Below are 26,686 nucleotides of genomic sequence, written 5' to 3' on the forward strand. Positions count from 1 at the left end.
ACCCGCCCTCTGCACAGGTCCCCTCCGTGATCACCACGCAGAGCCATGCCATGAGACCCTCCCTGCTTACAAACGGAGAACGAGGCCCCAACAGGCCGGGGCATCACCAAGGTGAAACAGTGGCAAGTTGGAGGCAAAATTGGAACAGTAGCCCTGGCCTCCTGAATCCTGGGAGAGAACTTTAAAATACATTCTCCCCTTCAGTGGATGGACGTGGGGAGGAGCGGAGGGACCCCTGGGCAAAATACAGTATCCCGAGATGGGTAATAAAGATGGACCATCCCCTGATGGTCCTGTCCTACGTGTGCCCGCCAACCTTAGGGGCTCAGCCTTCCTCCGGGTTAGTTCTTCTCTGCCTTTCGCGGGGTCAGGAACCCCTCTGAGAATCCGATAAGAGCCTTGGAACCTCTCCCCGGGAAGGTGCACAACTCCGGGAGTCACTGCGGCCCCGCTGCCCTCTGGGAACCTCAGCTCAAGCCTGTTGCTCGGCAACTAGCCTCCCTCCCGCTTGCCCTGCGCCCTGTTCCTCAGTGCCCTCCCCACAGCCCCAGCCCCGCCCCGTCCATCCAGGCCCCGGTCGGGACCCTGCCCCACTCCTGGGCCCCTCCACCTGCTGACCCCCCTTGGCCAAGATTACTGCTGTTTGCTTAGAAAGGCAGGAAGGAGATTGCACCCCTGGTGGCCTATGTCCAGTTCCAGAGCCCAGCGAGGCCTAAGGGGTATGGCTGGCCTACCAGGTGGCACCCTGGTGGCTAGAGGTGACCGCTTCTGGGGTCACCCCTCCCCGACAGTGGAACCTGACGAGAACAAGGGGCGGGGCCCTGGGAGCCGAGGCGGCCAGCAGTTCTGGGTCAGCCGAGGGAACAATGGCCCTCAGTCTTCCCGGCCCAACCTGCGTGCCAGTAGTTCGCCGGGTCTGGAGGTCCCAAGGGGGAGCTGGGCCCCAGGAAGAGGGGTGGTCGGGTGCAGGATGCAGGAAAGGGGCCACCTCTCCCACGGAAGGATGGAGAGGACAGAGGTCACGGGGACGAGACGCAGGGGGACAGACGGCTCTTGCTGCGGTGGCTCCCGGGATCCGCACCTGGCGGGGCACGGCCACCTTGCCTGTCTGTGCCTCAGTCCAGCAAACAGGCCCCGCGAGGATGCAGCAACCCCTGCTTCCCTGTAGGGAAAACTGAGGCCCAGGCCAACGAAGGGTTTGCTCAGAAAAGTCGAGGGGCAGGTACCCAGGGCTGCTGTTCCGGGTCCCAGGGTACATCACCACGTGACCCCACGGGTACATCACTCCTTCAGGAAGCCCCTCGAGATCGCCCACCTTTCTGTCCATCAGGACTTCATTCATTCAATACACTGGGCCCCAACCCTGAGCCAGATGCTCTGTTATTTTATTTAATCTCATAACACCTGGCCTAAGATGCCATTGATGCCCTCACTCAGTAGAATAAAGCGAAGCCAGGGTAGGAGACATGCTCAGAGACCCCCCTAGGCAGCTCTGGGGTCTGAGCCCAGCCTGCTGGCCACAAAGCCTGTCTCCCGGGGGTGACCGGCTGCTTGGTGTGCATGAGAGAGGAAACCCGGTCCTGGGGAGGCAGGCGGTCGGGAGGATTTTGACTTGCGAGTCACAGCGCGCAAACCCTCACCTCCTGGAAGCCATCCAGGCCTCCCCTCTCGTTGCTGAGATTTGGAGTGCTGTAGCTTCCTCACTTTTGCCCTGAAGAGCCTGGCGGGCTCAGCTGGTGGAGGGCCCGGTGTGGGCTCCTGGCTCTTGCTGGCACAGGAGAAAGGAGGAAGCCCAGGCGGAGCTGAGGTTGTCCTGGGCTCCAGGGGCGGCTGCACCGGTGTCCCTTCCAGCTCTGGACAGTGGTGTCTTTACAGAAGCACTTGCCGGAAGATGATCCTTGGGATTTGAATTCTATGGGATGGAACGTGGGGGACCAAAAACGGGGTGAAATGTGTTTGGTGTACAGTGGTTAAGTTAAGCAAGATGGTGAGTTGTTTCTTCCCCCCAGATGCTAAAGGACCCTCTGGGTTTTCAGTCAACAGACAGGCAGGCAGGCAGGCAGGCAGTACGTATATATTCTTGAGAACAGCCTGCAGGGCTGTGTTCTGAGAGCAGTCTGGAAAACACTCTGTGTGGCCAAGGGTGCTTGTCCCAGCCTAACTCCAAGGGGGTGCAGCCCCTGGCCAGCACCTGCCGCTCCTCTCCCATGGCCTCCCCCGGCCCTACATGCTGTGTGTCCCCCCCTCCCCCAGGAGTCAGTAAGATCGTGACAGTGGACGTGAAGGGCAGCAGCCCTCTGTGGCTGAAGGTGAAGGACCTGGCGGAGGGGATGACCTACAGGTTCCGTATCAGAGCCAAGACCTTCACCTACGGGCCCGAGATCGAAGCCAACGTCACCACGGGCCCCGGAGAAGGTAGGGGAGCCTTGGGTGGACGCAGGGGCTGCTGTCTCCATACACAGTGTTCAGCCCCCCAAGTCGGAAGGGGGTGCCCAGAGCCATGCTGGAGCCTGGGGGTGCAGAGTTGAGCAAGGCGGGGTCTCTGGTGGAGCACGTGGGTCCCTGGGGTTGTACGGGGTGGGCCTGGGGGGAGGAAGGGGGGAGGAGAAAGGGGGGCATTTAAAGGGGGAGATCCCAGAAGACTTCATGGGGGTGCGGCATTCAGATGGATGCATGGGAATACAGACCGGCATCTGCAGAATTCCGAAGCTGTGGCAGAGCAGGATGGGAAGGGGTGGGTGTCCAGGCGTGAGGGAAGGCCGGCCGGGCTGTGGAGTGTTTCTCAAGGTGCCGCTGATGTCAGATCCCCCGGGGTTCCTGTGATAAGTACAGAGTTCTGGGTCCCAGGAAGTTCAGCATCTCTGTGCAGACACCCTGGGAATGTGCATTTGAACGAGAGCTGAGGTAGCTCTTTGCTACCCACTGTGAGAACCCATGCTCTGGGGGTCTTCAGGCTTGGGAAGATGACACTGGCCAGGGCCAGGGGGCACCTGCTGGCTGCATCCTTCCTGGACAGAGGTGACCGAGGGGCAGGGTTGGGGGCAGGGCAAGAAAGGAGCCATGCAGTTACAGGCTAGGCCCTGTGCACTGGGCCTGTGGGGAGGGGGGGGGAGGGAGGGGAGCACCGGCGACCAGGGAGGAAAGAATAGCTTGGTTTGGGTTTTGCGATGCCTCTTGGGGTCATTGTCAGGCTGGGGGAATTCTTCAGGGCAACTTGAGGTTGAGGCTTAGCTCCCCGGAGTCTCTGTCACCCATGCAGCGTGTCCCCTCCCAAACATAGAAGCCACCTCCCAGCCACTCCAAACTTCCCCCTCGGAGAAAGTACACAGCCCACCCCAGACTCCCCCTGAAATCCGTCCTCCCCGTCTTCCCGGCCTGTCAGCCAGGAGTGGACGGGGCCCCAGCTCAGCCCCGGGCTGGGAGAGCCGCTGCCCATCAGCCAGGAGTGGACCGGGCCCCAGCTCAGCCCCGGGCTGGGAGAGCCGCTGCCCATCAGCCAGGAGTGGACGGGGCCCCAGCTCAGCCCCGGGCTGGGAGAGCAGCTGCGGGGAGAGCTGGGCCTGCAGAGCCTGCCTCACCTGCCTGTCGGGTTTGCCCAGAGGCTAGTTCAAGGCGGGGGGGGGGGGGGCCCCCCCGGGGGGCCCCCCCTTCACTTTCTCTTCCTGGGCACTTTCTCTTCCCTGCCTCTTGTTCTGCAGAAAAGCTCTCTGGCTCCTGGGCTCTGTTGGAACAAAGCCTGCAGGGCTGCAGGGAGAAGATTGCCAGGGAGCTGCCCCCTGCCCCGCCTCTGCCCTCTACCTGCCCCCAGCCTCCCCCCCTCCCCCCAGCACCTCTCACCTGAGCCAGCTTGGCTTCCTTGGGAGACAAAAGCAGGAAGCGAGCTGGCAGAGACAAGAAGGACAGAGCAGTGGCATGGGGACAGGAGAGGGCCGCCTGGAGGACAGGGGGTTCTAACCGGAGGCTTGAAGTGACCCAGGGCGGGCGCGGGGGGATCCAGAGGGGGTGGTACAGAGCTGGGCGGAGGGGGCTCTGAGAAAGCACTGAGCTGCGCCCACCCGGCGGCGGAGGGGTCAGCAAGGGCGGATGTGCAGCTGGGCGTCCCTTTCCCTCCAGGCTGGGCAATGCTGGAAATGCTGGAAGCTTCTAGCCCAGGAGGAGATGCCAGAGCCTCTCAGCCCCGAGTGCTGTCCTGTGCGGAATGAGAACTCGGGGTCCCCAGGGCCCCTGCCCCACCCCTCACATCTCCCTCGGGCTGTGTCCCCCGCCCCCCATCCCTCAGCCGTCTTTGCCCTGTGCTGTGGGCAGGATGCTCGTTAGGGGAGGAAGGGGGACGGGAAGGAAGGCAGTGAGGCCCTCTGAGGTCACGGGCGGTGCTGGACGCAGGCTGGGCAGTGGGCCGCCACGCTGTGGTAGTGAGTCTCTGGCTTGCTGTCCGGCTGCAAGCCTTCGCAGGCCCGGAGGGTCGTCAGTCGGAAGCTGGGCTCTCAGCTCCTTTCCCCGCAGGCGTCCGCAGGGGCCACCGGGCCAGCCAGTTACCCACCCCCTCACTCCCTGGCTCACTCCCTCGTCCCATAAGCACCTAGGAAGCACCTACTGTGTGCCAGGCCCTGGGGGTACAGGGCTCCAGGTGTCGCGGGGAACAGCAGACAGGGGCCCTGGGGGCAGTGGGAGCCGGTGCTGCAGGGCACCCCGGGGAAGAAGGGGTACAGGACCCTTAGCAGAGAGCACAGCCTCACTCCTCTCACTGCAGAGGCGAACTTCTGTCTCCTGCTCTGGCCCCTGGGGCCAGTACCCCGCGTGGCCGACCTAACAGGCAGCTGCCCTGATGCACCTGTCACCCCAGGAGAGCCAACAGCAGGGCCAGGTTCTTCTCCCTGTTGGACGCAAAGGCTCCAAATCCTCCTGCAGCCCTGGCCTGCTCTCTGGCCTGGCCTTACAGCAAACGCAGCTGGGAACCTTTCTGCCATCATCACATATACCTCTCCTGGAGTGCAGGGGCTGTGGGTGACCTGGCAGAGGATAAGTCAGATCCTGCAGGCCTGGCCAAGATGCACTCCTTGGGCCTCGGCACGTGCAGGTGTCTGGAGCCCCTGGCCGAGGTTGGTTTTGGCGTCCAGCACCTCCTGCTGGAGCTCAGGAAGACAGGCTGGGCGCCTGTTCCGGCTCCCACGCCTCCTCTCACCCACTGTGTGCCGTTCGCAGGTGCCCCCGGACCGCCCGGAGTGCCCATCATCGTGCGGTACAGCTCGGCCATTGCCATCCACTGGTCCAGCGGAGACCCCGGCAAAGGTCCCATCACCCGCTATGTCATAGAGGCCAGACCTTCAGGTATGTCCCGCCCGGCCTGAGCCGGCTCGCCCTCGGGAGCAGAGTCCCTCCACTTGGGGCACTGATGTCATCACGTGAGCAGGGGCTCGTGCTCCCCCAGGAGAAGCTAGAGGTGGCCCTGTGACGACGAGTGGGAAACGGGGACTTGCACCCTTAGTTAAGGAAAACCCAGGAGGCCCCGGAGAACAGCGCTTGTCACCAGGTGAGGACCGACTCATGTAGGGGTCATCCAAGAAGCCAGAGAACAAAGATTTGGGCTCCCATCGGCTAAGCACCCACGTCCTCCACACGACCCCGCTGACGAGAGCTCCACAAGGAGGCTGGCTGTCCCCCGGAGACCCAGCTGCCTCTTTGAGGCCCGTCCCCGCTATCGTGGCTGTCACTGCAGTTCCTGTCATGTCCCAGTCTCTCCTGTCAAGCCTGAAATCGAATCACAAGGACTTCCAAAGCCATCAGGAGATGTGCGGTTGATAAGTCGCTGCAGGGGGCTGTCCTCCGAGCTCCTGTTTCACGGTCGCGGTGACACCGGCTCCTGCTTCTCCGGCTCCCCTTACCCCCAGGAGCTCCCGGCCTCGGCCAGCGCCCTCCGTTGCTAGGTTTCTGAGTTAATCAGAGGTGCCAGAGCCAGCGCAGGCTGGAGGCTTGTTCTCGGTATTCCGTGGATCTGTGATTAGGTCATCGAGGTTGAGAAACAAACAAAAAGACTGTGTTGCTGCAGCACGAATAGCAAATACTAATCGGAATGGGAAGCCGGCATCTCAGTAGCTAATACTTCTAATGGGGTGCGGACACATCCCGGCGATGTGGTTAATACCGCGGGGTAGCTGAGCGCTAAACATCTCAATAGCAAATAGTTCGTTCCAGCGGTTCCGGGAAGCTGCTACCACCCTGTCATTGCCTTAATCTTGGGCTAATAACTGCAGTCACAAATAGCTATTACATCCAGCAGCTCAGATCCAACGTGTAGCCGGAAGATACACGCAGCCTTGGCTCCCTCCCCTCTCCAGATGGTCCCTCCCCGGCCCTCCAGGGCCAGCTGCTGACTTGGCTGGGAGACCTCCACGTGCTTCTCTCAACCAGGGCCTGTGCCTGTTTTTTCCATCCAAGTTGGCCTGCCGGGGCGCCAGGCTATGGAATGTTGGCCCTGGACTTCAGCCCTGTGGTTCTTCCAGCGTTCCCTGGGAGGCCCGGCAGGGGACCTGGTGTTCCAGGTTTGGGGGCCACGACTCGGCCCACACAGTTGGGGTCAAGGACTGATTGTCAGAGGAAGGATCAAGCCAGGACCCCCTGAAGGGCGGGGGTTCGGAGTGGTACCCGAGAGCCGGTGATGGGGATGGACGGTGGTGAGGAGAGGATGGAGCACGAGAGGAATGCCGTGCTTCTCCCCCTGGCTGTACGTCCTCCTCAGGATGGAATCGCTCGCGTCCTTGGCTCTACCTGCATCGCCTATGCTTCCTCCTGGGCGGAACCAACTAAACGTGAGAAGCCAGACACTGCAGACCAGGGAGGGATTCTTTCATGCCAACTCCCAGGGCTGTAGGCCAGAGACACAGCATGATGTTCCCGCAGCTTCTGGCCTGGCCCCATCGCCCCGGCTCCACCTTTGCTCCTGTGTGGGGAGGAACAAGGAGGGTCAGACAGCAGGCCGGAGCCCCCAGCTTCTGGGAGGCAGCGGGGTCCTGGCCGAGCCCACCCGGAAACGCTGATGATGGTCTGCACCATCCTTGGCACTGGGTGGGAGTTCAGTGCTGGGACGAATCAGACATCTCAAGGCTGAAGCACCGGTGCTGCCACTGTGACCTTGGGAGGATGAGCTCAGCTGTCTCCAAGCCTCGGTTTCCTCATCTGTAACATGGGTACAAGTGTTCCTTCTCACCGTTGCCGCCAGTAAAGCCCTTGGAACCAGGATGCTTGATAAGGAGTGAGTGTCACTGTTTGATCTTCATCATTGTTGTCATCACCGTGCCTGTCATCAAGGGTGAATGAGAGACTTCAAAGTCACAGGAGGAAAATGGATTTGCACCCCAATACTTGTATTTCGGGGCCTGCAGTACTGAAATTGGGGCCTGTGTTTCATGATGCTATGGAAAGGCCACGGAAGAAAGGTTTGCACTCACTGATTCAAAAACACTTCAAGCATGCCTGTGCTGGACTACAAAAACAGATTAGGCAGATCCTTGCCCTGGAGGAATTTCACAGCCTAGCAGGAGGAGAAGAGACAGTCAACAGAAAGATGTGATGTGAATGAGGCAGGCACCCAAAAACGAATCATTAAGAGGGAAAATGAGGCCAAGGCTCAGGACCCTGGAGCCTTCTAAGGAGAGCAGAACGCAGACGGGCCGCCACGGCTGCCTTTCAAGCAGAGGGACCCAGACGGGACGGCAGGAAGGTGGCCTCCACAGGTGCCACCGCACTCCTGGTCCAACATTCAGAAATGGTGATGGAGTTACGGCCACTCCACCGGGATTCCTGACTTGGGTGGATCTGTAAAAAATAGTGTGGGGAAGAAAACAAAATCCATCCACCCCGGGGAATGGCCGAGCTGGGAGCAGCCTGTGGGCCAGAAAGACGGCTCTTATGCCAAGGAGTTGAGAAGCAGACAAGGAAGGACAGTGAAGCCGGAGGAGTGGAGGACGTGCCGTGGGAGCTGGTCCAGGGCAGCGGCAGCCTGGGTGACCCGCAGGCGGCTCAGGATGGAAGACCTGGGCGCTCAGCCCACCAAGGCCCTTCTGAGACCTCTGGACCCCTGGTCCATGTGAAAACGGGTCCCGTCCAGGGCCCAAGTGGCTTGACACTTTGGTTGCTGAATCAGCCCTGCACTCATGCAAGCAGGAGGGGGACTCAGCCTCTTTCCCAGGCCAAGCCAGCCCCGTGGGCCCCACACAGAGCATCTGTGGAGGTTGCCACTGGGCCCTGGAGGATGCCGCTGGCCTCTTCTCTTGCATGGGCACCACGCTTATTCCTTTTGAAGCAGGTGGAAGTGAATTATGTCCCAAGAGGACAAGGCCCAGAGAGCCACAGACAAAGGGGGACAGGCCTGAAGGTTAAGTCAGGAGCTCAAAGGACGGGGGTATAAGGGGAGAGCGGACGGAGTCCCCTCCAGCCCTCACCGGTCCCTCACTCTCCTCAGATCTCTGCTCCCAAACAGAGCCCCATCACATCCAGGCAACTTGACCAGAACCTCACAGGCAGCCCCCGTCCCTCCTCCAGCGATTGTTAAAAAGTCCTATTCTTTTTGTCTGATGCCACTACTGTGGGTGTTTTGAATAAGAAGGGGGATCAGAAAAATAGGGGCCTGGTTAAGTAAAGGAAGGTCTACCCCTGTGATAACATATTAGGCAGCCTCTTAAAAGCATGCTGACCAGCATGGGTTTTTTTTTTGTTTTTTGTTTTTTTAATTATTTATTTATTTATTTATTTTTGGCTGTGTTGGGTCTTCGTCTCTGTGCGAGGGCTTTCTCTAGTTGCGGCAAGTGGGGGCCACTCTTCATCGCAGTGCGCGGGCCTCTCACTATCGCGGCCTCTCTTGTTGCGGAGCACAGGCTCTAGACGCACAGGCTCAGTAGTTGTGGCTCACGGGCCCAGTTGCTCCGCGGCATGTGGGATCTTCCCAGACCAGGGCTCGAACCCGTGTCCCCTGCATTGGCAGGCAGATTCTCAACCACTGTGCCACCGGGGAAGCCCAGACCAGCATGTTTTACTGACAGGGAAGCGGATCGGTAGATTTCTTCTGCACAAAGTGCTGCAATGGTGAGGCCCCTTCTCTGGATGGTGATACTGGGTCAGGTGTTAAAGGAGTTTCTGCCTATTATACATTTTTTTTTTATTATACATTTTTTTAACGTTTTACAGACATTTTAATTAAAAAGAGGGAGTTCCCTGGCGGTCCAGTGGTTAGGACTCGGCACTCTCACTGCCAGGGCCTGGATTCAGTCCCTGGTCAGGGAACTAAGATCCCACAGGCTGTGCGGTGCAGCCTAGACAGATAGAGAGAGAGAGAGGGAAAGAAAGAATAAAAAGGTCAGATACTTTTGTTTAAATGTCTCCTGAGGACCAACCAGGTGCCACGCACGGGAGGTTCAGTGTCGAAGGGGCAGACCCAAAAGGCCCCAGCATCAGGGAGCACCAGTTAGGGTCGGGCAGGGCCCCTCCTCACGGGCACCTCCGTCTCTGTGCCCCTGCAGACGAGGGGCTCTGGGACATCCTCATCAAAGACATCCCCAAGGAGGTGACGTCCTACACGTTCAGCATGGACATCCTCAAGCCAGGCGTGAGCTATGACTTCCGGGTCATCGCTGTCAACGACTACGGCTTTGGCACCCCCAGCAGCCCCTCCCAGTCTGTGCCAGGTACTGGCCTGCGGGTGAGGGGTGAGGGCGCCCCACTGAAGAACCTTGTGGTGGAGTCTGGGGCAGGGATGAAGGAGGAGAGGTAGCAGCCCCGGAAGACTGGGGTGGGGACCGCTTCAATTCTCTGAAGCAGAGAGCCCTGGGCCAGGGCCTGAGTCAGCCTTCGACTCTGGAAGGAGCTGGGGGCCAGGGGTCTTTTGGGTTCCTTTTCAAGGACTCCAGAAGCCCTGGGCAGGGGGCCCAGTGGGCTTGAGGATGAATCAGCGGGACCAAGATGAGAGTCTCCCAGAGCTTATCACCCAGGAGATTCAAGGGCACCAGGCCATAAACTGTGTGTTTCCGTGGAAACCTCCCCCCAAAACAGAGCCAGCAGCCTGTGAAGCACAGGCCTGAGCAAGCAGCTCCCCGATGGGGCAGGACTCCATCCCTCCCCTTCCTCCTTGCCTTTCTCTTCCCATTGTCTCTGAGCTCACAGAGGATGCCAGTATCGAAACCCATGACCCCAAATCTAACCACTAACCACTTTTAATACCGAGGCCTCTTCCCTCAAGGCAGGAATATAACTCAAAATGTCTACTCACCAGGCAAGTTTCACCCTTGCCCTGATAGAAACAAATCATGGGAAGTAAACACTTCAAGACTGAAACAGAAGAGCCAGCCCCCGTCAGGCAGCAGCATGGATTAGTACCGGCCGGGTGCAGGGAGCACGGTACTGGGGGCTTTGGTCTGTCTGTCAAGGTAGCCCCTGGGCCACGGGTGGCAAGGAAAAATAAGAAAGGAAAGATGGCAAACACGCTGCCGGTCCTCCCTCCTGTGTCTTCAGCAGACATCACTAATCAATCCCAGCACTCTTTCCTAGGGAGTCTAGAACCGACCTCAGAACTTTTCTCAAAACAGCCCTCCAGGCAGCGCTTTACTGATCGGTCAGAGCTGGCCCTTGAGATGAAACCGTCCCTACCAACCTTTCAGAGGGCACAGACCCGACTACCCGTAGCGTGTGAGAGCAGGTGGTAGGGTCCCAGCTGGAGCAGGAGGTTGGGAGGCAGGACGGAGCTGACACCCACTCCCTGCTGCAGCCCAGAAAGCCAACCCCTTCTACGAGGAGTGGTGGTTCCTGGTGGTCATCGCGCTTGTCGGCCTCATCTTCATCCTGTTGCTGGTCTTTGTGCTCGTCATCCGAGGCCAGAGCAAGAAGTACGCCAAGAAGACAGACTCAGGTGAGCTGGCCCCGAGCCCTGCTGGCTGGACGGGGCTTTCACGGGGCTCCCTCCCTCTTGACAAGGGCGGCGTCTTCCCTCTCCTGGAAATGCACTTGCTCTGATTTGGGCCGGGGGCGGGGGTGGCAGCCTAGGGTTCCTACCCGCAATCTCCATCTCCTATTTTGGTTTCGACCCTAACAAGAGAAGGAGGGCAGCCCAGCCATGGGGGAGACGGGGAGGCCTCCTGGTCTAAAGGGATGGAGTGAGTGATGGATGTCAGTCCCCACCCTCTCCCTTCCCAGGGAACAGTGCCAAGTCTGGTGCCCTGGGCCATGGGGAGATGATGAGCTTGGATGAAAGCAGTTTTCCTGCCCTAGAACTCAACAACCGGCGGCTCTCAGTCAAGAACTCCTTCTGCCGAAAGAACGGCCTGTATACCAGGTAGTGGGCTCTCTGCGTGGGGGACCGGGGGATGGAGGTTTGGGGGCCAGCTGTGCCGAGGGACTGGGGGACTCCTGGGAGGGCCACAGAGCAGGCAGGGCCCTGTCCTGGAGCGGCATCCACTGGGAATGGTCACGAGGAAGACAGAGCCGGGCCCAGGCAGCTCCACAGGGGCTGGGGAGAAGGTCACGAGGAGGTGGGTACAGAGGGTTTGTGCCAAACACAGCAGAATACAAATCACTTGCACAATTCTGCAAACCACCGACTGCTGTTGGGGGCCAGCTGCTCCTAGTACCGGCCTGAAGCCGTGATAGTTACTGGCCCTAAAGGCGAGATGCGCCCAGCGAAGGTGGGCCCGGCAGGAGTCCCCCCATGACTGCTTAACTTGTCCTCCTTCCGGAAAGAGAGGGCCGTCAGAGTGTGGACGCCCTCTCCCCCGGGTACCTACTCGTACCTGCTGTGGTTGTAGACAGTTTCCTCCCACCCGCCCCCCAAGTCCACAGGCTTCCGCCGCATCCTCAAAGGGCAGCATCTTGAGAGCAGCCAACCAGGGAAGGTCCAGGCTGTCCAGCTCCTGTCTCCTCCTGACACCTCTCCAGCCCCCGGCCCCTCCTAGCCCCACTCGCTGTGGCGGGCCAGGCTGCCTGTATCCAAGGGCAGGGGCAGCTGCCTTGGCTCGTGTGAGCCTCACCTGATTGACCTGGCAGTGTCAGGCTCCCGGGAGCACGGGAGGGATTGGGGCTGCGGCCCAGGGGCGCCTCTCTCCAGCCTCGGCCCTGTTAACATTCCCGGCTCCTTGGAGGTGCCCGCAGGAGTGGGGGGATTTGCTTCTCCCGGGCACGGCTCACAAAGCTTCCCTCTGTCTGGTCCTGGAAGGAAGAGGCGACGTGTGTGTCCAGCAGGAGGACAGCGGGAGGGGTGTGCAGGCCGGCCAGCCCCGCTCTCATCCCCTGCCAAAGCCAGCTTTCCAAAGAAAGAGCCGTTTGAGGCCGCAGTGGCCGGCCAGGCTGGCTCTGGGGCCCTGCCACGTGGAACAAGAGGACGTTTCACCCACAGCCTGGCCTCGCCTGCCTCTCACGCCCCCGGTGTCCACACACTGCGGCCCCTACTCCGCTGTGTATACACAGAAGTCCGTGCCCCCCAAACCAGCCCCGGGCTCCGGGGGCCTGACCCAATCACAGTGACACATCAGCGCCCACTCACCCTGCATGTCGCCAAGACTGCATTAGCCTGGCACCCCTTTTTCTCCCTCCTGCCCATGTCCTCTTTTGCCTGTCTTGTCTGTGTGAAGTTGCTCCTCGTTCTGCCATCTTATTCTCAAATAGTTTAAAGATGCAGCTTTGTTGATTGGAATAAAATCCATGCAGATATAGTACAAGAGGTTGGAGGTAGCAGGGGGGGTTGCTTGTGACACAGTCCCAGGCCACCAGATTGTTCTTGGAGTGGCATTTTGGCAGCAAACCACCTCCAGCCCAAGCGGGATAGCTGGGGTTCAGGGCCTCGCTTCCTGGAGCAGGGTAGGCAGATCATGGGGGCATCAGGCCCTGGGCAGGGCCCCCTTGCACCCAATCCTGAGAAGACACAAATAGGACAGAGTCATGGGGGACCCCAGCCACCTGCCCAGGGCCCCTGGGAGCCTGCCAGCCGGCCTCCCCTGCCCCCATCCTGTCCCCCACCCTCTCATGCACCCCACGACGGGCAGAGTGCCCGAGGCGCCCTGTCCTGGCTGTTTGTTCAGATGACTCAGAGCCAAGCCCCTGGGAAACAGCACAACTTTCTCTAGGGCTGATTTTTCAAGGTAGGGTGTGACTTAGCCTATCTGCTGGTCTCTGAGCAGATGTGGAGGGAGGGAGGCCGTGAATCTCCTTTTTTCCCTAATCCTCTGTGTTAACTCTCTGAAGCTCACTTTGTGAGTTTAAGAGTCACATGGGGAGTTTGTCTGCAGGGCAGGTGTCCAGACCTCACCTGAGATTCCCATCCAGGAGGTCTCAGTGGCGCCCAGAATTGCTTTGTAACATTCACTGCCAAGCGCTCCCAGTGCCTGGGGCTTTAGAGTCAAGGTTCTCCTTCCCCGAGCCCCCCCGCCCCCCACCCCGTTTCCCTGAGCTGGTTTGGGAGGCTTGTCCTAGGCCTTCCAGACCTGGAGCCTTCCCCAGCCCCAGGCAGGGCCTCCAGCCCAAGGCCCTCCTCTGCAAGGCCCAGGCCTGCCAGACGAGCAGACACGGGAAGGAGGAACACAGACGGAGGGGTGTGAGGGCCTCCAGGCTCCCCTGTGCCTCCCGGGCTGGAGGAGGCCGCTGGGAGCGAGGCCGGGTCTCAGCTCTGCCCCCCCGGCCCCCACTCTCTAGGTCTCCCCCCCGGCCCAGCCCGGGCAGCCTCCAGTACTCCGACGAGGACGTCACCAAGTACAACGACGTCATCCCGGCCGAGAGCAGCAGCCTGACGGAGAAACCCTCGGAAATCTCGGACTCGCAGGTGAGGGGCAGGAGGGCCAGGGGCCCCGGAGAGGGGGGTGACGCAGCCCACCCCAGAGTGTGAACCTGCCTGTCGCTTCCTTCCCTCCTTTCCTTTACGGGCCGGAAAAACCACGGGGCCCCAGGAAACTAGCCGGAAGGCGTATGTAGGCCAACTGCCACCTCCCAAGCTCTGCTCAGAGTCTGCACCCTGGGCTAGTGGGGTCCCTGGAGCCCCCAAGAGCATGGCCCTCTGGATTTGCAAGGGTCACCCCACGTTCTCCGTCCCTCAGTAGCTCCGGGCTGCAAAGGAGCATGAAGACGAGGAGAGCGAGGTTGACACAGCAGCCCTGCTTTGCCAGAGCCCGGCGAACCACTGAACTTAGCTAGTCGGGGTCAGAATGAGCTCCAGAAATGGGGGGCTGGGCGCCCTGGACCCCCAAGGATGGGAAGCGGTGTAGACCGTTAAAGCGTTGAGCTTTGGAGGCTCAGACCTGAGCTGGATCCTGGCTCTGCTGCCTAGGAGCCACGGGCGTCATGGGTGTGCTAAGTAACGTCTTGGACCCTCAGTTTCTCTATCTGTAGAATGGGCTCATGGCGTTGTGGGGAGGAGTTGCTGAGATTACATTGCATCAATGCCAGCTCTTAATACTGAAAAGGGGATGGTGCCTTCTGAGATCCAGAGCTTTAGAGAGGCTGCCATTAGGTGGCCACGCGGGGACCCTGCCCCAGACTTTAGGGAGAGGGGATTGAGTGCATTCCAACGCAGTGATGTTACAGCCTCTTACCCCAGGCCTCTCGGCCTTGGCCAAGCCTGGTGGTTGCCGAGGAAGGGGCAGCAAAAGGCTACGGTGTCCCACGCCCTGGACCTTTCTGCCCGGTCCTGGGAGAGGATGAGAAGGAAGAGGTGCCAGCAGGGAGCGGGGCTGCTGGCCGGGCAGGAGGCGCCAGCAAGCCTGGGATCCAGTCGCGGCCGCGTGAACCGGGGGCCTCTTGCTCGCTGCTGTTTTGTTCAGCCAGGGTTACTGTTGGGCTTGGCAGAGCCAGGGAGGCTGGAGCTGACACCCCAGCTCAGAGCTGGCAGGGACAGAGACCCCAGCTTAGCCTGGGTTACACGGGGACTCACATGATTCAGGTTGTGGCATCTTGTTATGAGTATTTAGCTCTTTGCATCCACATCCGTACTGGGGACTTACAAGGCCATGCTTCCTAAAGCATGGTTTTTCTTTCTTTCTCCCCAAAGATGGTGATGAGCATTTGGCTTGTGGTACCCAAGGTAAAATTCAAAAATGTTGAAAGGGATCCCCCGTGCCCGTGGGGTGGTAACAAAGGGCTACGTGAGCCCCACTCCTGTCTGTGGAGAGAGCAGCGTGGTACCTGGTGGAAGGGTTGCTCTGCTCAGCCCCCCTTGACCTTCTGCAGAGGGCATTATTACCCACCCTCATCAGCTGAGCCCCGACCTTTCAGAGAGTAAGCCACCTGAGTGCAGACGATACTGCCCGATGTCTCCGGAGCTTTCTGTGGCCATCCCTGCAGGAGTCTGGAGGACCCTCACATGGGATACAGAGCTGGTCCCTGAGGCCATGCCAGGGCCCCCCAGCCTCGAAGAGGTTGCTGGGAGAAGAATTCCCATCCCAAGAGCACCCTGCTTCAGAAGTTACCCCAGGGCGGCAGAGTACCCAGAATCCTCCATTTAGCTACTGGTCTCATTTGTTCAGAACAAGCCCTTCACTTGAACACTGTTTCCATAGCAACCTGGAACCAACCACCCCTTCCGGGAGCACATACCCTAGAGGAAGGAGGCTTCCTGGTTCCAGAATGCCCAAACCGAGGACCATAGCCCAGGCCTGGAGTTCCACCTGCAGCGTTTGGGATGGTTCTGGATTTGATTTGGGGCTGGGTTGTGTTGAGTTGGGTTTATGTACTCTGAAAGCTAAGTTGCATAAGAGCAGGGACTCGCGACTGTTCTGATCACTGCTGTGTCCCCAGAGTCCTGCACGGCACTGGCCTGTGGGCTCCCTGTGCGGATCTGTTGAAAGCGTGAGAGGGTCACTGGGGAAGGTAGTCAGGTTGAACAGACTCAGAACCGTATATGGTTAGCGGGATACAGAAACAGAGATTCATGGAATAACCGGCATCAGATCTCAGACATTCAAAGAGGCCCTTCAAAGTAACGCTGATGACGGTAGGCAACCACCCCCCACCCCGCCCACAGGGCCACACTCAGCATCCCAAGTGCCTCGCCACGGTGCATCTTCACACCGACACTCCAAGGCAGACCTTGGTGTCATCTTTTTTGTACAGATGGGGAAACTGAGGCTGGGAGAGCTTAAGTGAGTCGGCTCAGGTCCAAAAGTGCAAACCCAGGCTTCCAGATTGTAGAGCCAGATGCTACACCCAGGCCTTAGGATGTCAGAACCCAGATCAGCCCCTCGGTCCTACCCCTGTCCTGAAGCCGGTGATGTTGCCCTCATGGCAGACCTTTCTGGAAAGACCTTCAGAACTAGCTGATGAAACAGTCTTGAGGATAAGCAACTGGATTTTCTAAAAAATAAATAAACTCCGGCCTGTCTTTAAAAGATAAAGACAGACACTCAGAGGGACGTGCTACAGGCACTAGAATTTTCCCCAGGAAAGACACCCTAGCGGCTTTGGACAATGGATCACTGGCGTGATTGTCCAGCCGCTTCTGAGGCTGCTCTGAAGGGGGACAGTCATTTGAAAATCAGCAGCGCTTAGTTGTGGTTGGTGTGTGACCCTGGACTTGAATCCCAGCCCACCCTTTACTGACCCTGGGATGGGGGCGGGGGAGATCCTTCAAGCCCTCACCCACACAGCACAGAAGGACCGTCTGCCCAAGGGGCGGTTACAGGAGTGCGTTAGGTGACATGGAGTCAGGCCTGTGCAGTACCAGGTTCATCGCAGGGGCCCTAGAAAAGGCAACCAGGGTCACCTGGGTCTGTTTGTTCTAGGATTGTTCTGGAAAACCAGGCCGCTGGCTTTAGGGTCACGGCAGGTTGTATAGGATCCAGGAGGCTACTGTCGGAGTGTTAGCGTCCTCTGACATGAAAAGGGCCCAGGAGGACCCTGAGAGGTTCAGCCGTCAGTCACCCGTGTGCCCCCAGCCCCAGGGCACTGGTACGTTGTGCATTGTTAAATGGTGAGAATTCCCTGGCGGTCCAGTGGTTAGGACTCAGCCCTTTCCCTGCTGGGGCCCTGGTTCGATCCCTGATCAGGGAACTAAGATCCCACAAGCCGTGTGGTGTGACCCAAAAAACAAAACAAAAAGTTGAATTGCTTCCATTACCTGTTGGTAAAGAGCCGCCTCCCTGAGTCCCTAAGTGTCACCGGCAGGACCCCAAGAAGCATGCTCGGTGATTCTGCAGCTACAGGTGGGGTCATGCCTTGTTCAGCCAGGGCCACTCCTCTGTGCCTCTGTGGGTCAGACTGAAGTTCCCGCCGAAGCAGCTCAGGAGGCCTGGGTGTCAGCATTTGCCCAGGGCTGTGAGGGCCGCTCCAGCGGGTGCAGGGGGCAAGCAGACCATGACTTCTCAACACTCACTCTGAGGACCAGGAGGTGATGGCGACGCGGCCCTGCCTCCCAGGGGCTCCCTGTGGGCTGGAGGGGACAGACTGGGGACAGAGCAGCTGTCCTCCCTCTGATGCCCCAGGTGCTGCTCGCTCGCCCCCCTGAGAAGCAGCTGGACCGCACCTCGGTGTCTGGAATGTACAGCATCCACCGTCAGGACTTTCAGTTCGGGGCTCACGGTGGGTGCACTGTTAGCCCTGCCCGTGTCAGCTTCTGCAAGGGTACATCCCTGAGGGCTGCGGCCACACAGCCAGCCCCTCAGGCCAGCTGCCTTTGTGAAGTCCCCACCCGCCCAGGTCCCCGAGAGTAAATTTTGCCTATGCCGCCTGGCTGGTATTCTAAGTCAGACCACCCAAAAGTCACTCTCCAATATTGGGGGAAATTTGCCCAGCCATTTTCCTGTGATGTGGTAATAAACACAAAGTCAAGGTTTCTTTTTTTTATATATATAAATTTATTTTATTTATTTATTTTTGGCTGCGTTCGGGCTTTCTCTAGTTGCGGCAAGCTGTGGCTACTCTTGTTGCGGTGCGGGGGCTTCTCATTGCGGTGGCTTCTCTTATTGCGGAGCACGGGCTCTAGGTGCGTGAGCTTCAGTAGTTGTGGCTTGCAGGCTTCAGTCATTGTGGCTTGTGGGCTCTAGAGCACAGGCTCAGTAGTTGTGGCGCACGGGCTTAGTTGCTCGGCGGCATGTGGGATCTTCCCGGACCAGGGCTTGAACCCGTGTCCCCTGCATTGGCAGGTGGATTCTTAACCACTGCGCCACCAGGGAAGTCCAAGTCGAGGTTTCTTATAAACAAACACACATGATACAACGTGGGAAAGACCATAACAGGGCTGTGGGTGGAGGCAGAGGAGGGAGGGGCTGGCTCCTTTCAGGGGGCATGGGGTGGGCTGGGGGCTGCATCTCAAGGGGTACAGGAGAAGGGGGTTCCAGGCAGGGGGACCCGCAAAGGCTGAGGCTGTTTGATGGAACTTCTAAAAAGGAAGTATGGCCACTGTCCTACTTCATTTCAAAGTCAGAGCCCAGATTGGGTAGAAAAATCACATAGTTAGCACACAAGTAAATCTCCATGGGAAAGGAATTCCAAGCCAATGGCAAGTCTCTTCTAATCGGTACTCAGTTCTTTGTGATGTCTGGGCAGCCCCTTTAAGCTCATTGTAATGAAATTGAACCTATGAGAAAAAGGAAATATATAGGCCATATTAGATTTTATACACTGTTTATTGAGCACCCAATCAGAGGGGTGAACATTTTCGAAGGCCTTCCTAGGAGCCAGGAATGGCTCTAAGGATTGTTCGAGAATGGCTCCACTTAACCCACGAGCCCTCTGGGAGGCCTGGTGGTGTTAGTGGCCACACACAGGTTGGGCCCTGCGTGACACCCGGCAGGGGTAAGGAGCCCAGAGCCCCGGAGAAAAATGTGCCTCAAGGAGGCATCTCCCACCCCCACCCCACCTCTAACCCCCGGGGGGAGGCTGCAGCCCCTGCAGGAGGGGCCTCGGCTGGTTCAAGCGTGAGAGCAGGTGACAGACTCCCATCCAGGCTTCAGGCTAGACTCCGCGCAGGGAGCCCCTGGACCACAGGCGGGGGAGGGGCTCCAGCTCCCAGTCTCCCGAGGAGCCGCACAGGGTGACCTGCCATCTGGGGCAACACGTTCCTGCCAGAATTCTTGAGATTCAACAAGATAAGGGCACCCCGCCCCGCCCTGGGCTCTCGACACCGGTCCCCAAGCCCGGGACAGCACCCGCCCTGTCGCCTGCTGAGTCTGATACAACCGTCCCTCCTTCTAGAAAGGAGCAGAAAAGCTAAAGGTTTTCCATTGCTCCCTCTCTTTTGTCTCCATTTTTCTCCGGGGTCCTCCCTCCCACTGGTCCCCACCCTGCTCACTCCCATCGCCAGGCCCGGCGTCTGCGCTCCCCCCGCCCGCTCCCCAGACCTTGGTGATTGCTGATGGAGTGGCTTTGAGTTGCTGTTAAGAGGCCGGGGAGCTGAAGCAGTCACCTGATTGCCTGGCAGCCTGGAGGGACTGCCCGTGAAAGGCCCTCTTTGTGCTGGGCCGGTTACTGGGAAGCTGCATTCAATTACCGAGGGCCGGGCGAGAGTTGAAAGCCGGAATGGGAGCCCCCGGTCCCCTCTCGCTTTCTTTCTTCTCTTCTCACCCCACCCCCATCCAGAAAAGAAACAGATGTTCTGGGAGGTGGAGGCGGAGAGGAGCACGTGCGGAGACCCCATCCTTTGGCACTGGAGAGCTGGGGGAGGGGCAGGCCAGACAGTAGCCCACGCCCCTCCCGCAGCGCGGCCTCCCAGCTCCTCCTCCTCTGGCTTTCCCATCCCCATCGGGGTTGCTGCCCCACGGGGTGTCTGGCGCACAGTAGGTGCTCAACAGAGGGTAGGAGATGATTTGGATGAATGGGCTTTGGTCTGGGCCCCCAGGAGGGCCAAGGAGGCCCATTCCCCACCTACTAGTCATCCTTGGGGGTCGGGGTTTTGTGGAGAAGCAGGAACCATACATTCTTTTCCTTTCCCGGCTGAGCACTGAGTCAGCCTCCCCCATCCCGTGGCCCCCTTCTGATCCCTCCTCTGGGGGCTTCGAGGCTCCATCTCTCCCAGACCCCACCCCTCACTTTCTCCCTAATAATACCTTTACACTATTCTCTCATACATTAGCTCACTTCATCCTGTGAACTGCGGGATCTACCCATTTTACAGACAAGGATACTGAGGCTGAGAGAGGCTAAGTGATGGGTCCAAGCGTACCTACCTGGGAAGGGGCAGAGTCAGGACTTCACTGTGCCCCCGTCCCCTCTCACCCCGGAGACTCATTCACTCCGGGCCCACGGTGATTTGGGGATTTCTCCTCAAGACTGGGGCCTGGGGCTGGCCGAAGTTCTAGAACCTCTAGCAATGATTCGGGCCAGTTGGTAGGTGCCCTCCCAGAGAGACCTAACCTGTAGGGAAAACTGTGGGGCGCCCCTCTCGCCCCCCCCCATACTCTCAGACCCTCACTGCTCCTGGACCGGAGGGACCCCAGCCTCCTCCTCCACAGCTCGCTCAGACTTTTCCTGCCCCTGGGCCAGCCTCCCCACAGCCCCAGGCGTCAGGTGCCCACCCCTCGGCCCCTCCCCTGGGCTCCTGGCCTATGGAGTCCTCCAGCCTGCGCAGCCCCTTTGTTCCCTCCTGGGCCGGCAGCTGGGCCGTAGGCAAAGAAAGGGCTTGTATTGTGCCGCTCTGCGTCATGGGGAAGAACGGTGAGGGACTTTCCATTGTCTTGGGCAACCGGCTCTGCCTGCCAAGACGATCGCGGCCCGGGGGTGTCTGCTGGGGGCGGTGGGGACTGTGGAAGGGCGGGGAGGAGGAGGGGAGGGGCCAGGGAACATAAATTAGCAGATCAACCAGGGAGCGATTACTCCCCACGGGAGGGTAGAGGGGCTCTCCTTCCTGTCTCGTGACCTCCAGGCAGGAGTATGGGAGTTCAGAGCATGCGTGGGCTTTGGAAAATCAGGCAGATCTGCGTTCAAGTCCAACTCGTCATTTCCTTGGGCAAAACCCGCACCCTCTCATCAGCACTCAAGTAGTGTAGTAGCTACAGCGCAGAGGTGTGAAATTTAAATACGAGAATGCAAGTCAGCGTTTCCTGCTGTCTGGCAAAGAGGCTGCTCCAGAGTTAGTATCATTTTTTTTTAATTAATTTATTTATTTATTTATTTTATTTATGGCTGCCTTGGGTCTTCGTTTCTGTGCGAGGGCTTTCTCTAGTTGTGGCAAGCGAGGGACACTCTTCATCGCGGTGCGCAGGCCTCTCACTGTCGGGGAGCACAGGCTCCAGACGCGCAGGCTCAGTAATCGTGGCTCACGGGCCCAGCTGCTCTGTGGCATGTGGGATCTTCCCAGACCAGGGCTCGAACCCGTGTCCCCTGCATTGGCAGGCAGATTCTCAACCACTACGCCACCAGGGAAACCCCAGAGTTAGTATCATTTTAGTTCTTCGCATTGCACCTATTTCTCTTGAAGGTTTAGATGCCATAAAGAACTTTGAGTTCCTGAAAACAAGTGCACATTACCTTTCCCACAGCTCAGACCTTTTGGGCAAGGTCAACTCCCCGTTTCCTTTACCTGTGAAGCAAAACACAGATGATCATCCCAGACTCGTTTGTATTGGGCTCACTGGGCTGCGGGGTTTTTCCAACGTATATTTTACTTGATAAAATTAACTTACTGCCTCCAAGCATGTATTCTCTGGGCAGAGATGAGGCAACCCGAGCGTGGTCTTCTGAACCATATTCATTGAGAGTGTACTCTTCACTAAAATCAGTGCATGTCTTCCAGAGAGTTCTCAGGGCCTTCCCATCTGTTGTCTTATTAGTTCCCAAAACATCGCTGGGAGCTTGGGATGGGGGAAGGGGTGCACGGTATTTTTAGCTCCACAGTTCGGAGCCGAACGCTACTTTACTTTACAACCCAGACTGAGTCCTGTGCTGATTTTCCCAAAAGGCAGATAGAGCACCTGCCAAGGACACCAAGGTATCACCGTGTTAAGGACAATTTAATTGTTTTCTGTTTCTCCCCGAAAGCCTCAGGGTGGTCATCGTGTGAAAATTCAGAACTTTTGTTGGTCTTTTTCTCTTGCTTCTTTTATAACTGAGTGTTGCTTTTATTTTGGATCACACGCGGGTGAGCATCGACACTTTGTTCAGCGCCAGGAGCCCCTAAAGGTCTTCTTTCTTTTTTTTTTTTTAATTAATTTTTTTTTTAATTTTTTAATTTTTATTTTTTGGCTGCGTTGGGTCTTTGTTGCTGCACGCGGGCTTTCTCTGGTTGCGGCGAGTGGGGGCTACTCTTCATTGTGGTGCGCGGGCTTCTCATTGCGGTGGCTTCTCTTGTTGCGGAGCACGGGCTCTAGGCGCGAGGGCTCAGTAGTTGTGGCACGCGGGCTCAGTAGTTGTGGCTCGCAGGCTCTAGAGCACAGGCTCAGTAGTTGTGGTTCACGGGCTTAGTTGCTCCACGGCATGTGGGATCTTCCCGGGCCAGGGCTCGAACCTTTGTCCCCTGCATTGGCAGGCGGATTCTTAACCACTGCGCCACCAGGGAAGCCCCCCTAAAGGTCTTCTAATATGGTCCCAGCTTTGTCCCCAGTCACACAGTAAGTCAGAGGCTGGATTAGGATTAGAACTCAGTATATCATGAGTGAACCTCTGTTTTAAAATGTAGGTTTGTTATTATTCGGGTATGATGAGGCCAGCAGATCAGGAGATGGCCGCCCATGAAAAGATAGTTTGTTATTCACAGTTCCCAAGAAAAGGGGACCCACCAGGCCAGGGGGGACCACACAGGGACACACCAGGGTCGGTCAGGAGTCAGAAGGGACAGGAGGAAAACAGGAAGACGCGGGCAGGAGCCTTTATTGTGGTTCCCACAGGAACGGCGAGGCAGGGCAAGCAGGCTTAGCCTAGTCTGAATAAATGCAGGGGGCCCTGGGGGCTAGGGACTGCCCCTAGTTGTCTGCTACCTGCCCCTGGGGTGATTAGGGACAGGGAATAATGGGTCCGAGTCAGTGTGTAAGAGCCCATTAGAGGAGGTGGTGTAGGCGTGGACTCTGGGTGTGAAAGGCTGCTTACTCTCTCCAGGAACTGGCTCGTCCTGGGAGGGGCAATCGCCCCAGGGTCAGCAAAGGCCCCAGATATCAAAGCATCAGAAATACAGAAAGTGAAAAGACATGATGCATTCAACCTCGAAAACATTACACTAAATGAAAGAAGCCAGACACAGAAGCCACATGTGGTGTGATTCCGTTTTTATGCAGTATCCAGAATGGATCAATCCATGGAGACAGGAAGTGGACCGGTGGTTGCCAGGGGTAGGGGTCGGGGGGAGGTTGGGGAGGAAGGAGTGAGGAGCGACTGCTTCGTGGGTACCAGGTTTTCCCCTGGGGTGTTGATGAAGATGTTTTGGAATGAAAAGACGTGACGGTCGCACAATGCCGCGAATGTACCGAATGCCAGTGAATCGTATGCTTGACGGTGGTAAACCTTACGTTATGTGAATTTCACTTCGATTTTTCGTAAGAGGTTAGAACTCAGGTCTTCCGGTTCCCATGGAGGGTCCTCAGGCTCTGTGCCAGCCCTGGGGTAGAGGCTTCATACACATCACGAGCTCTGAAGGCGCCTAAGAAGGTGGGCGTTATACCCCCTTGGCAGAGAGGGGGCTGAGAGGCCCACAGCCCCGGGCTCGGAAGTAGCTGAGCGGAGGTTCAGATCACAGTGTTCTGTGCCTGTCAGCCCTGGTCTTGCTGACCTGTCCCCCGGCGGCCACTGACACCCCGATTCTCTGCCCTCCCAGGGAAGCGACAGCGAGTACGAGGTCGACCCGAGCCCCCAGAAGGCCCACTCTTTTGTCAACCACTACATCAGTGACCCCACCTATTACAACTCCTGGAGGCGGCAGCAGAAGGGGATCTCGCGGGCCCAGGCCTACAGCTACACGGAGAGCGACCCGGGGGAGCCAGACCACACTGCCCTGTCCAACGGCAGCAGCGCCCAGCAGGGCAGCCTCTTTCGGCCCAAGGCCAGTCGGACCCCAACGCCCCAAAACCCCCCGAACCCCCCGAGTCAGCAGAGCACCCTCTACCGTCCCCCCAGCAGCCTCGCCCCTGGCTCCCGGGCTCCTATAGCAGGATTTTCATCATTTGTTTGATGTCATCCTCGTTGTCGGAAGAGGAAAGAGAAAGAAAACACAGCACCAAACTCCCCTTCCACCCCTCCTCGCACCGCCTGCCAGAAAACAGAAACACCAAGAAACCAAGTCAACTTTTCACCTCCTGAGTTTATTTTTCCAGAGATTCCAGGGCCAGCAAAGCCGGTGTTGAGAAGGATGGAGAAAAACCACGAGAGGACGTGTGTGGCTTCGAGATTGTGGGGTTTGCTGCTCCTTCGGGGGTGCTGAGCAGAGTAGGGGGGCTGGCTGCGGTGGACACGAGTGGGTTGGGCCCCTGGAGAGAGAGGGAGAGAGGGAAGGCAAAGACCGGAGGGCTGTAAGGCGGGCGTGGCTGGTGGGGGTGAAGAACCTTCTGGACGTCCAGCCGGCTGCTCCCTTCCGGCATGTGCTGGAGCCCTGGGCCCGCTGCTGGCCGGTGCTGCGTCGGGATGGACATCCCTGGGGGCAAAGCTCCCCTCCCCCCTGCACCCACACTCCCACCCCACCCTGTACAGCCCTGCCCCTCACCCTCCACTACCCCCTCCCTTGTTCAATGTCCCCACCAAGCATTTGGTTTATTTAGAAAAACGAAACCAGCTGAAGGATGAGAATTTGTCTAGCTAGCTCCTTGCTCCTAACAGACGTTCCTGTTGTGAACCCAAGGAAGAGGGCCCCTAGGGGCTGGGGAGAGGTCCCCCCGCCACTGAACCCAGCCATCCCTTTCCTTGAATTCACTTTCCTGAGCACAGACTAGGAGAGATGAACTGAGGGAGCAGAGATGGGGGCACTGGCCCGGCATCACTGGGAAAACTGGGCATAAGGCAGGAAGTCAGGACCGGAAGGAGGAAGCTTGGACTTTCCCCTTTCTTCCAATTCAGGTACCACCTGACCCCCTTCTTAAAGGGAGAGGGAAAAGGGAGTTACAGAGACAAGGAAATTCAGCTTCTGTGGGGCTGAGGGGCTAAACAGGGGTGTGGCATCACCGTGGCAGACACGCCCCTCTCCCTGGATAGACACCTTCTCACACACACACTCACACACACACACACACACACACACACACACACACACACACACGCAAGGAAAAGGGTCCAGAGATCCTCTCCAAGAGAAATCCCTTTGGGTCCTCCTAGTCAGCAGGACACTCACTTTCAGATCTGTGTCCCTCGTTCTCAACCCATAGCCCTCTGTGTCTAAGACCCCCGCCTCCTAAGTCCAGGGGCCCAGGAGCCCAGGAGCCCAGAGGGGCGGGCCAAGTCTCTGGTCCCGAGGCTGGATCTCCCAGCACCCGATTTACAAAGTCAAAGACCATCCCAACCCCCATTAATGTCTTCCAGACTCGGCTCAACCTGCCAGAGCTCAGAGCGAGGAGGGGCCCCATCCAAACTGAGCACAAGCTTCCAAGATGCACAGCCAGGCTGGCCGGGAGGAGCAGGTCAGATGGGACCAAGGGACGATTATAGCTGTTGGGAGACAGAGCTTTAAAAAGCTACTTCTGGTGGCCTGCATCTTCCCATCAACTCAGACCTTCCGGATGCAGGAGTTTAAGGAGGAGCCTTTCCAGCTAATTCCCTGGGTGCTCCCCACCGGCCCTGCAAAGCAGCCCATCCCCCAGGGTCGGGGATGGACCGCTGCCTCTGGGAGAGGGCATGGCCCGGCTGGGGCACATTTAGTGCATCTTGGGGCCCCTTAGTGGGGCAGGGCTCCCTGGAGGCGCCAAGCATGGGCACTGCCGCCCTGCCTGCGAGGAGGTGAGGCCCCATTTTGAGGGGTGAGGAGAACAGTGGAGGATTTGGGAAACAAGCCAAGGAAGGATTGGGCCTATACCCCTCCCCACCGCCCCGAATCAGGTTCCTGGGGTGGAAGCTGGGCCAGGGGCCTGAGGAAAGGGCACACCCAGCTCTGGGCTCCTCCCCAGGCGCTGGGACCCCCCGGAATCGTGATGGGGAGAAGTTGGCTCCGTAGACGGGCTGACCCGGCTCCGAGGTCCAAACAGCAGCTTCTCCACTAAGGGGGTCTAGAAAGGGAAGCACAGTCTTTGCCCGGAAAGAGGACACAGGCCTGGGGTTCTGCCCCTGTACACATCTGGCGTGTCCCTCGGGGAACATGCACAGCTGCGGGGCATGTGATGACTCTGCTTTCTCTGTCCTTCTCTCTCTCCCCCCACCCCCACCCCACCCCCGGCCCCGCCGCAAACAGTCTCAACCTTTTCTCTATCTGCTGTGTGTTGAACCATTTAAAGCCCTTCCCGGTTCTTGTTGCGAAGCCCAGGGAGGGATGTGGGAGGAGGAAGCAGGGATCAGTAGAAACGCTCTGTACGCGTGTATATATTTCACAAGGCCAAATTCCCTTTGCGTTCCGTGAATCACCTTGTGCATTAAGATGCTTGCCCTCCCCTCCCCACGTGCTCCTTCACACCCATGCTGACACACACACACATACACCTGGGCTCGTGCACACACACGCGGATACACACAGAATGCACAGCGTCCGTGTGTCCGCAGCCCCCTCGGAGGGCTGACGTCGTCTCCTGTGTGGGACACAGGCAGCCTGAGTCACTTGCACACGTGGGGCGGGCTGGGTTCTGTTGTCTGAAAGGGCAGAGCTCTTAGAGGAGCTGGGAAGGCGGGCTGG

At 58.4% G+C, this 26,686-nt stretch overlaps 1 protein-coding gene across 4 annotated transcripts in view; it reads left to right on the forward strand.

Moving 5' to 3' along the window:
* SDK2 (sidekick cell adhesion molecule 2) overlaps positions 1-25,281 on the forward strand; it is a 263,407-nt gene extending 238,126 nt beyond the window's left edge. For 3 of the 4 annotated variants that reach the window (XM_007185607.3, XM_057536210.1, XM_057536209.1), the window contains 7 exons: positions 2,254-2,415; positions 5,203-5,328; positions 9,513-9,677; positions 10,754-10,894; positions 11,179-11,317; positions 13,666-13,792; positions 23,699-25,281. In XM_007185607.3, the coding sequence (XP_007185669.2) occupies positions 2,254-2,415; positions 5,203-5,328; positions 9,513-9,677; positions 10,754-10,894; positions 11,179-11,317; positions 13,666-13,792; positions 23,699-24,052 (1,214 nt within the window). In that variant the 3' untranslated portion in view covers positions 24,053-25,281. The remainder of the gene's footprint in view (positions 1-2,253; positions 2,416-5,202; positions 5,329-9,512; positions 9,678-10,753; positions 10,895-11,178; positions 11,318-13,665; positions 13,793-23,698) is intronic. The other variant, XM_057536211.1, reaches the window with a different exon arrangement.
* Positions 25,282-26,686: the final 1,405 nt, after the last annotated feature.

This window comes from Balaenoptera acutorostrata, chromosome 20 (genome assembly GCF_949987535.1).
Source record: "Balaenoptera acutorostrata chromosome 20, mBalAcu1.1, whole genome shotgun sequence".
Classification (NCBI taxonomy): Eukaryota; Metazoa; Chordata; class Mammalia; order Artiodactyla; family Balaenopteridae; genus Balaenoptera; species Balaenoptera acutorostrata.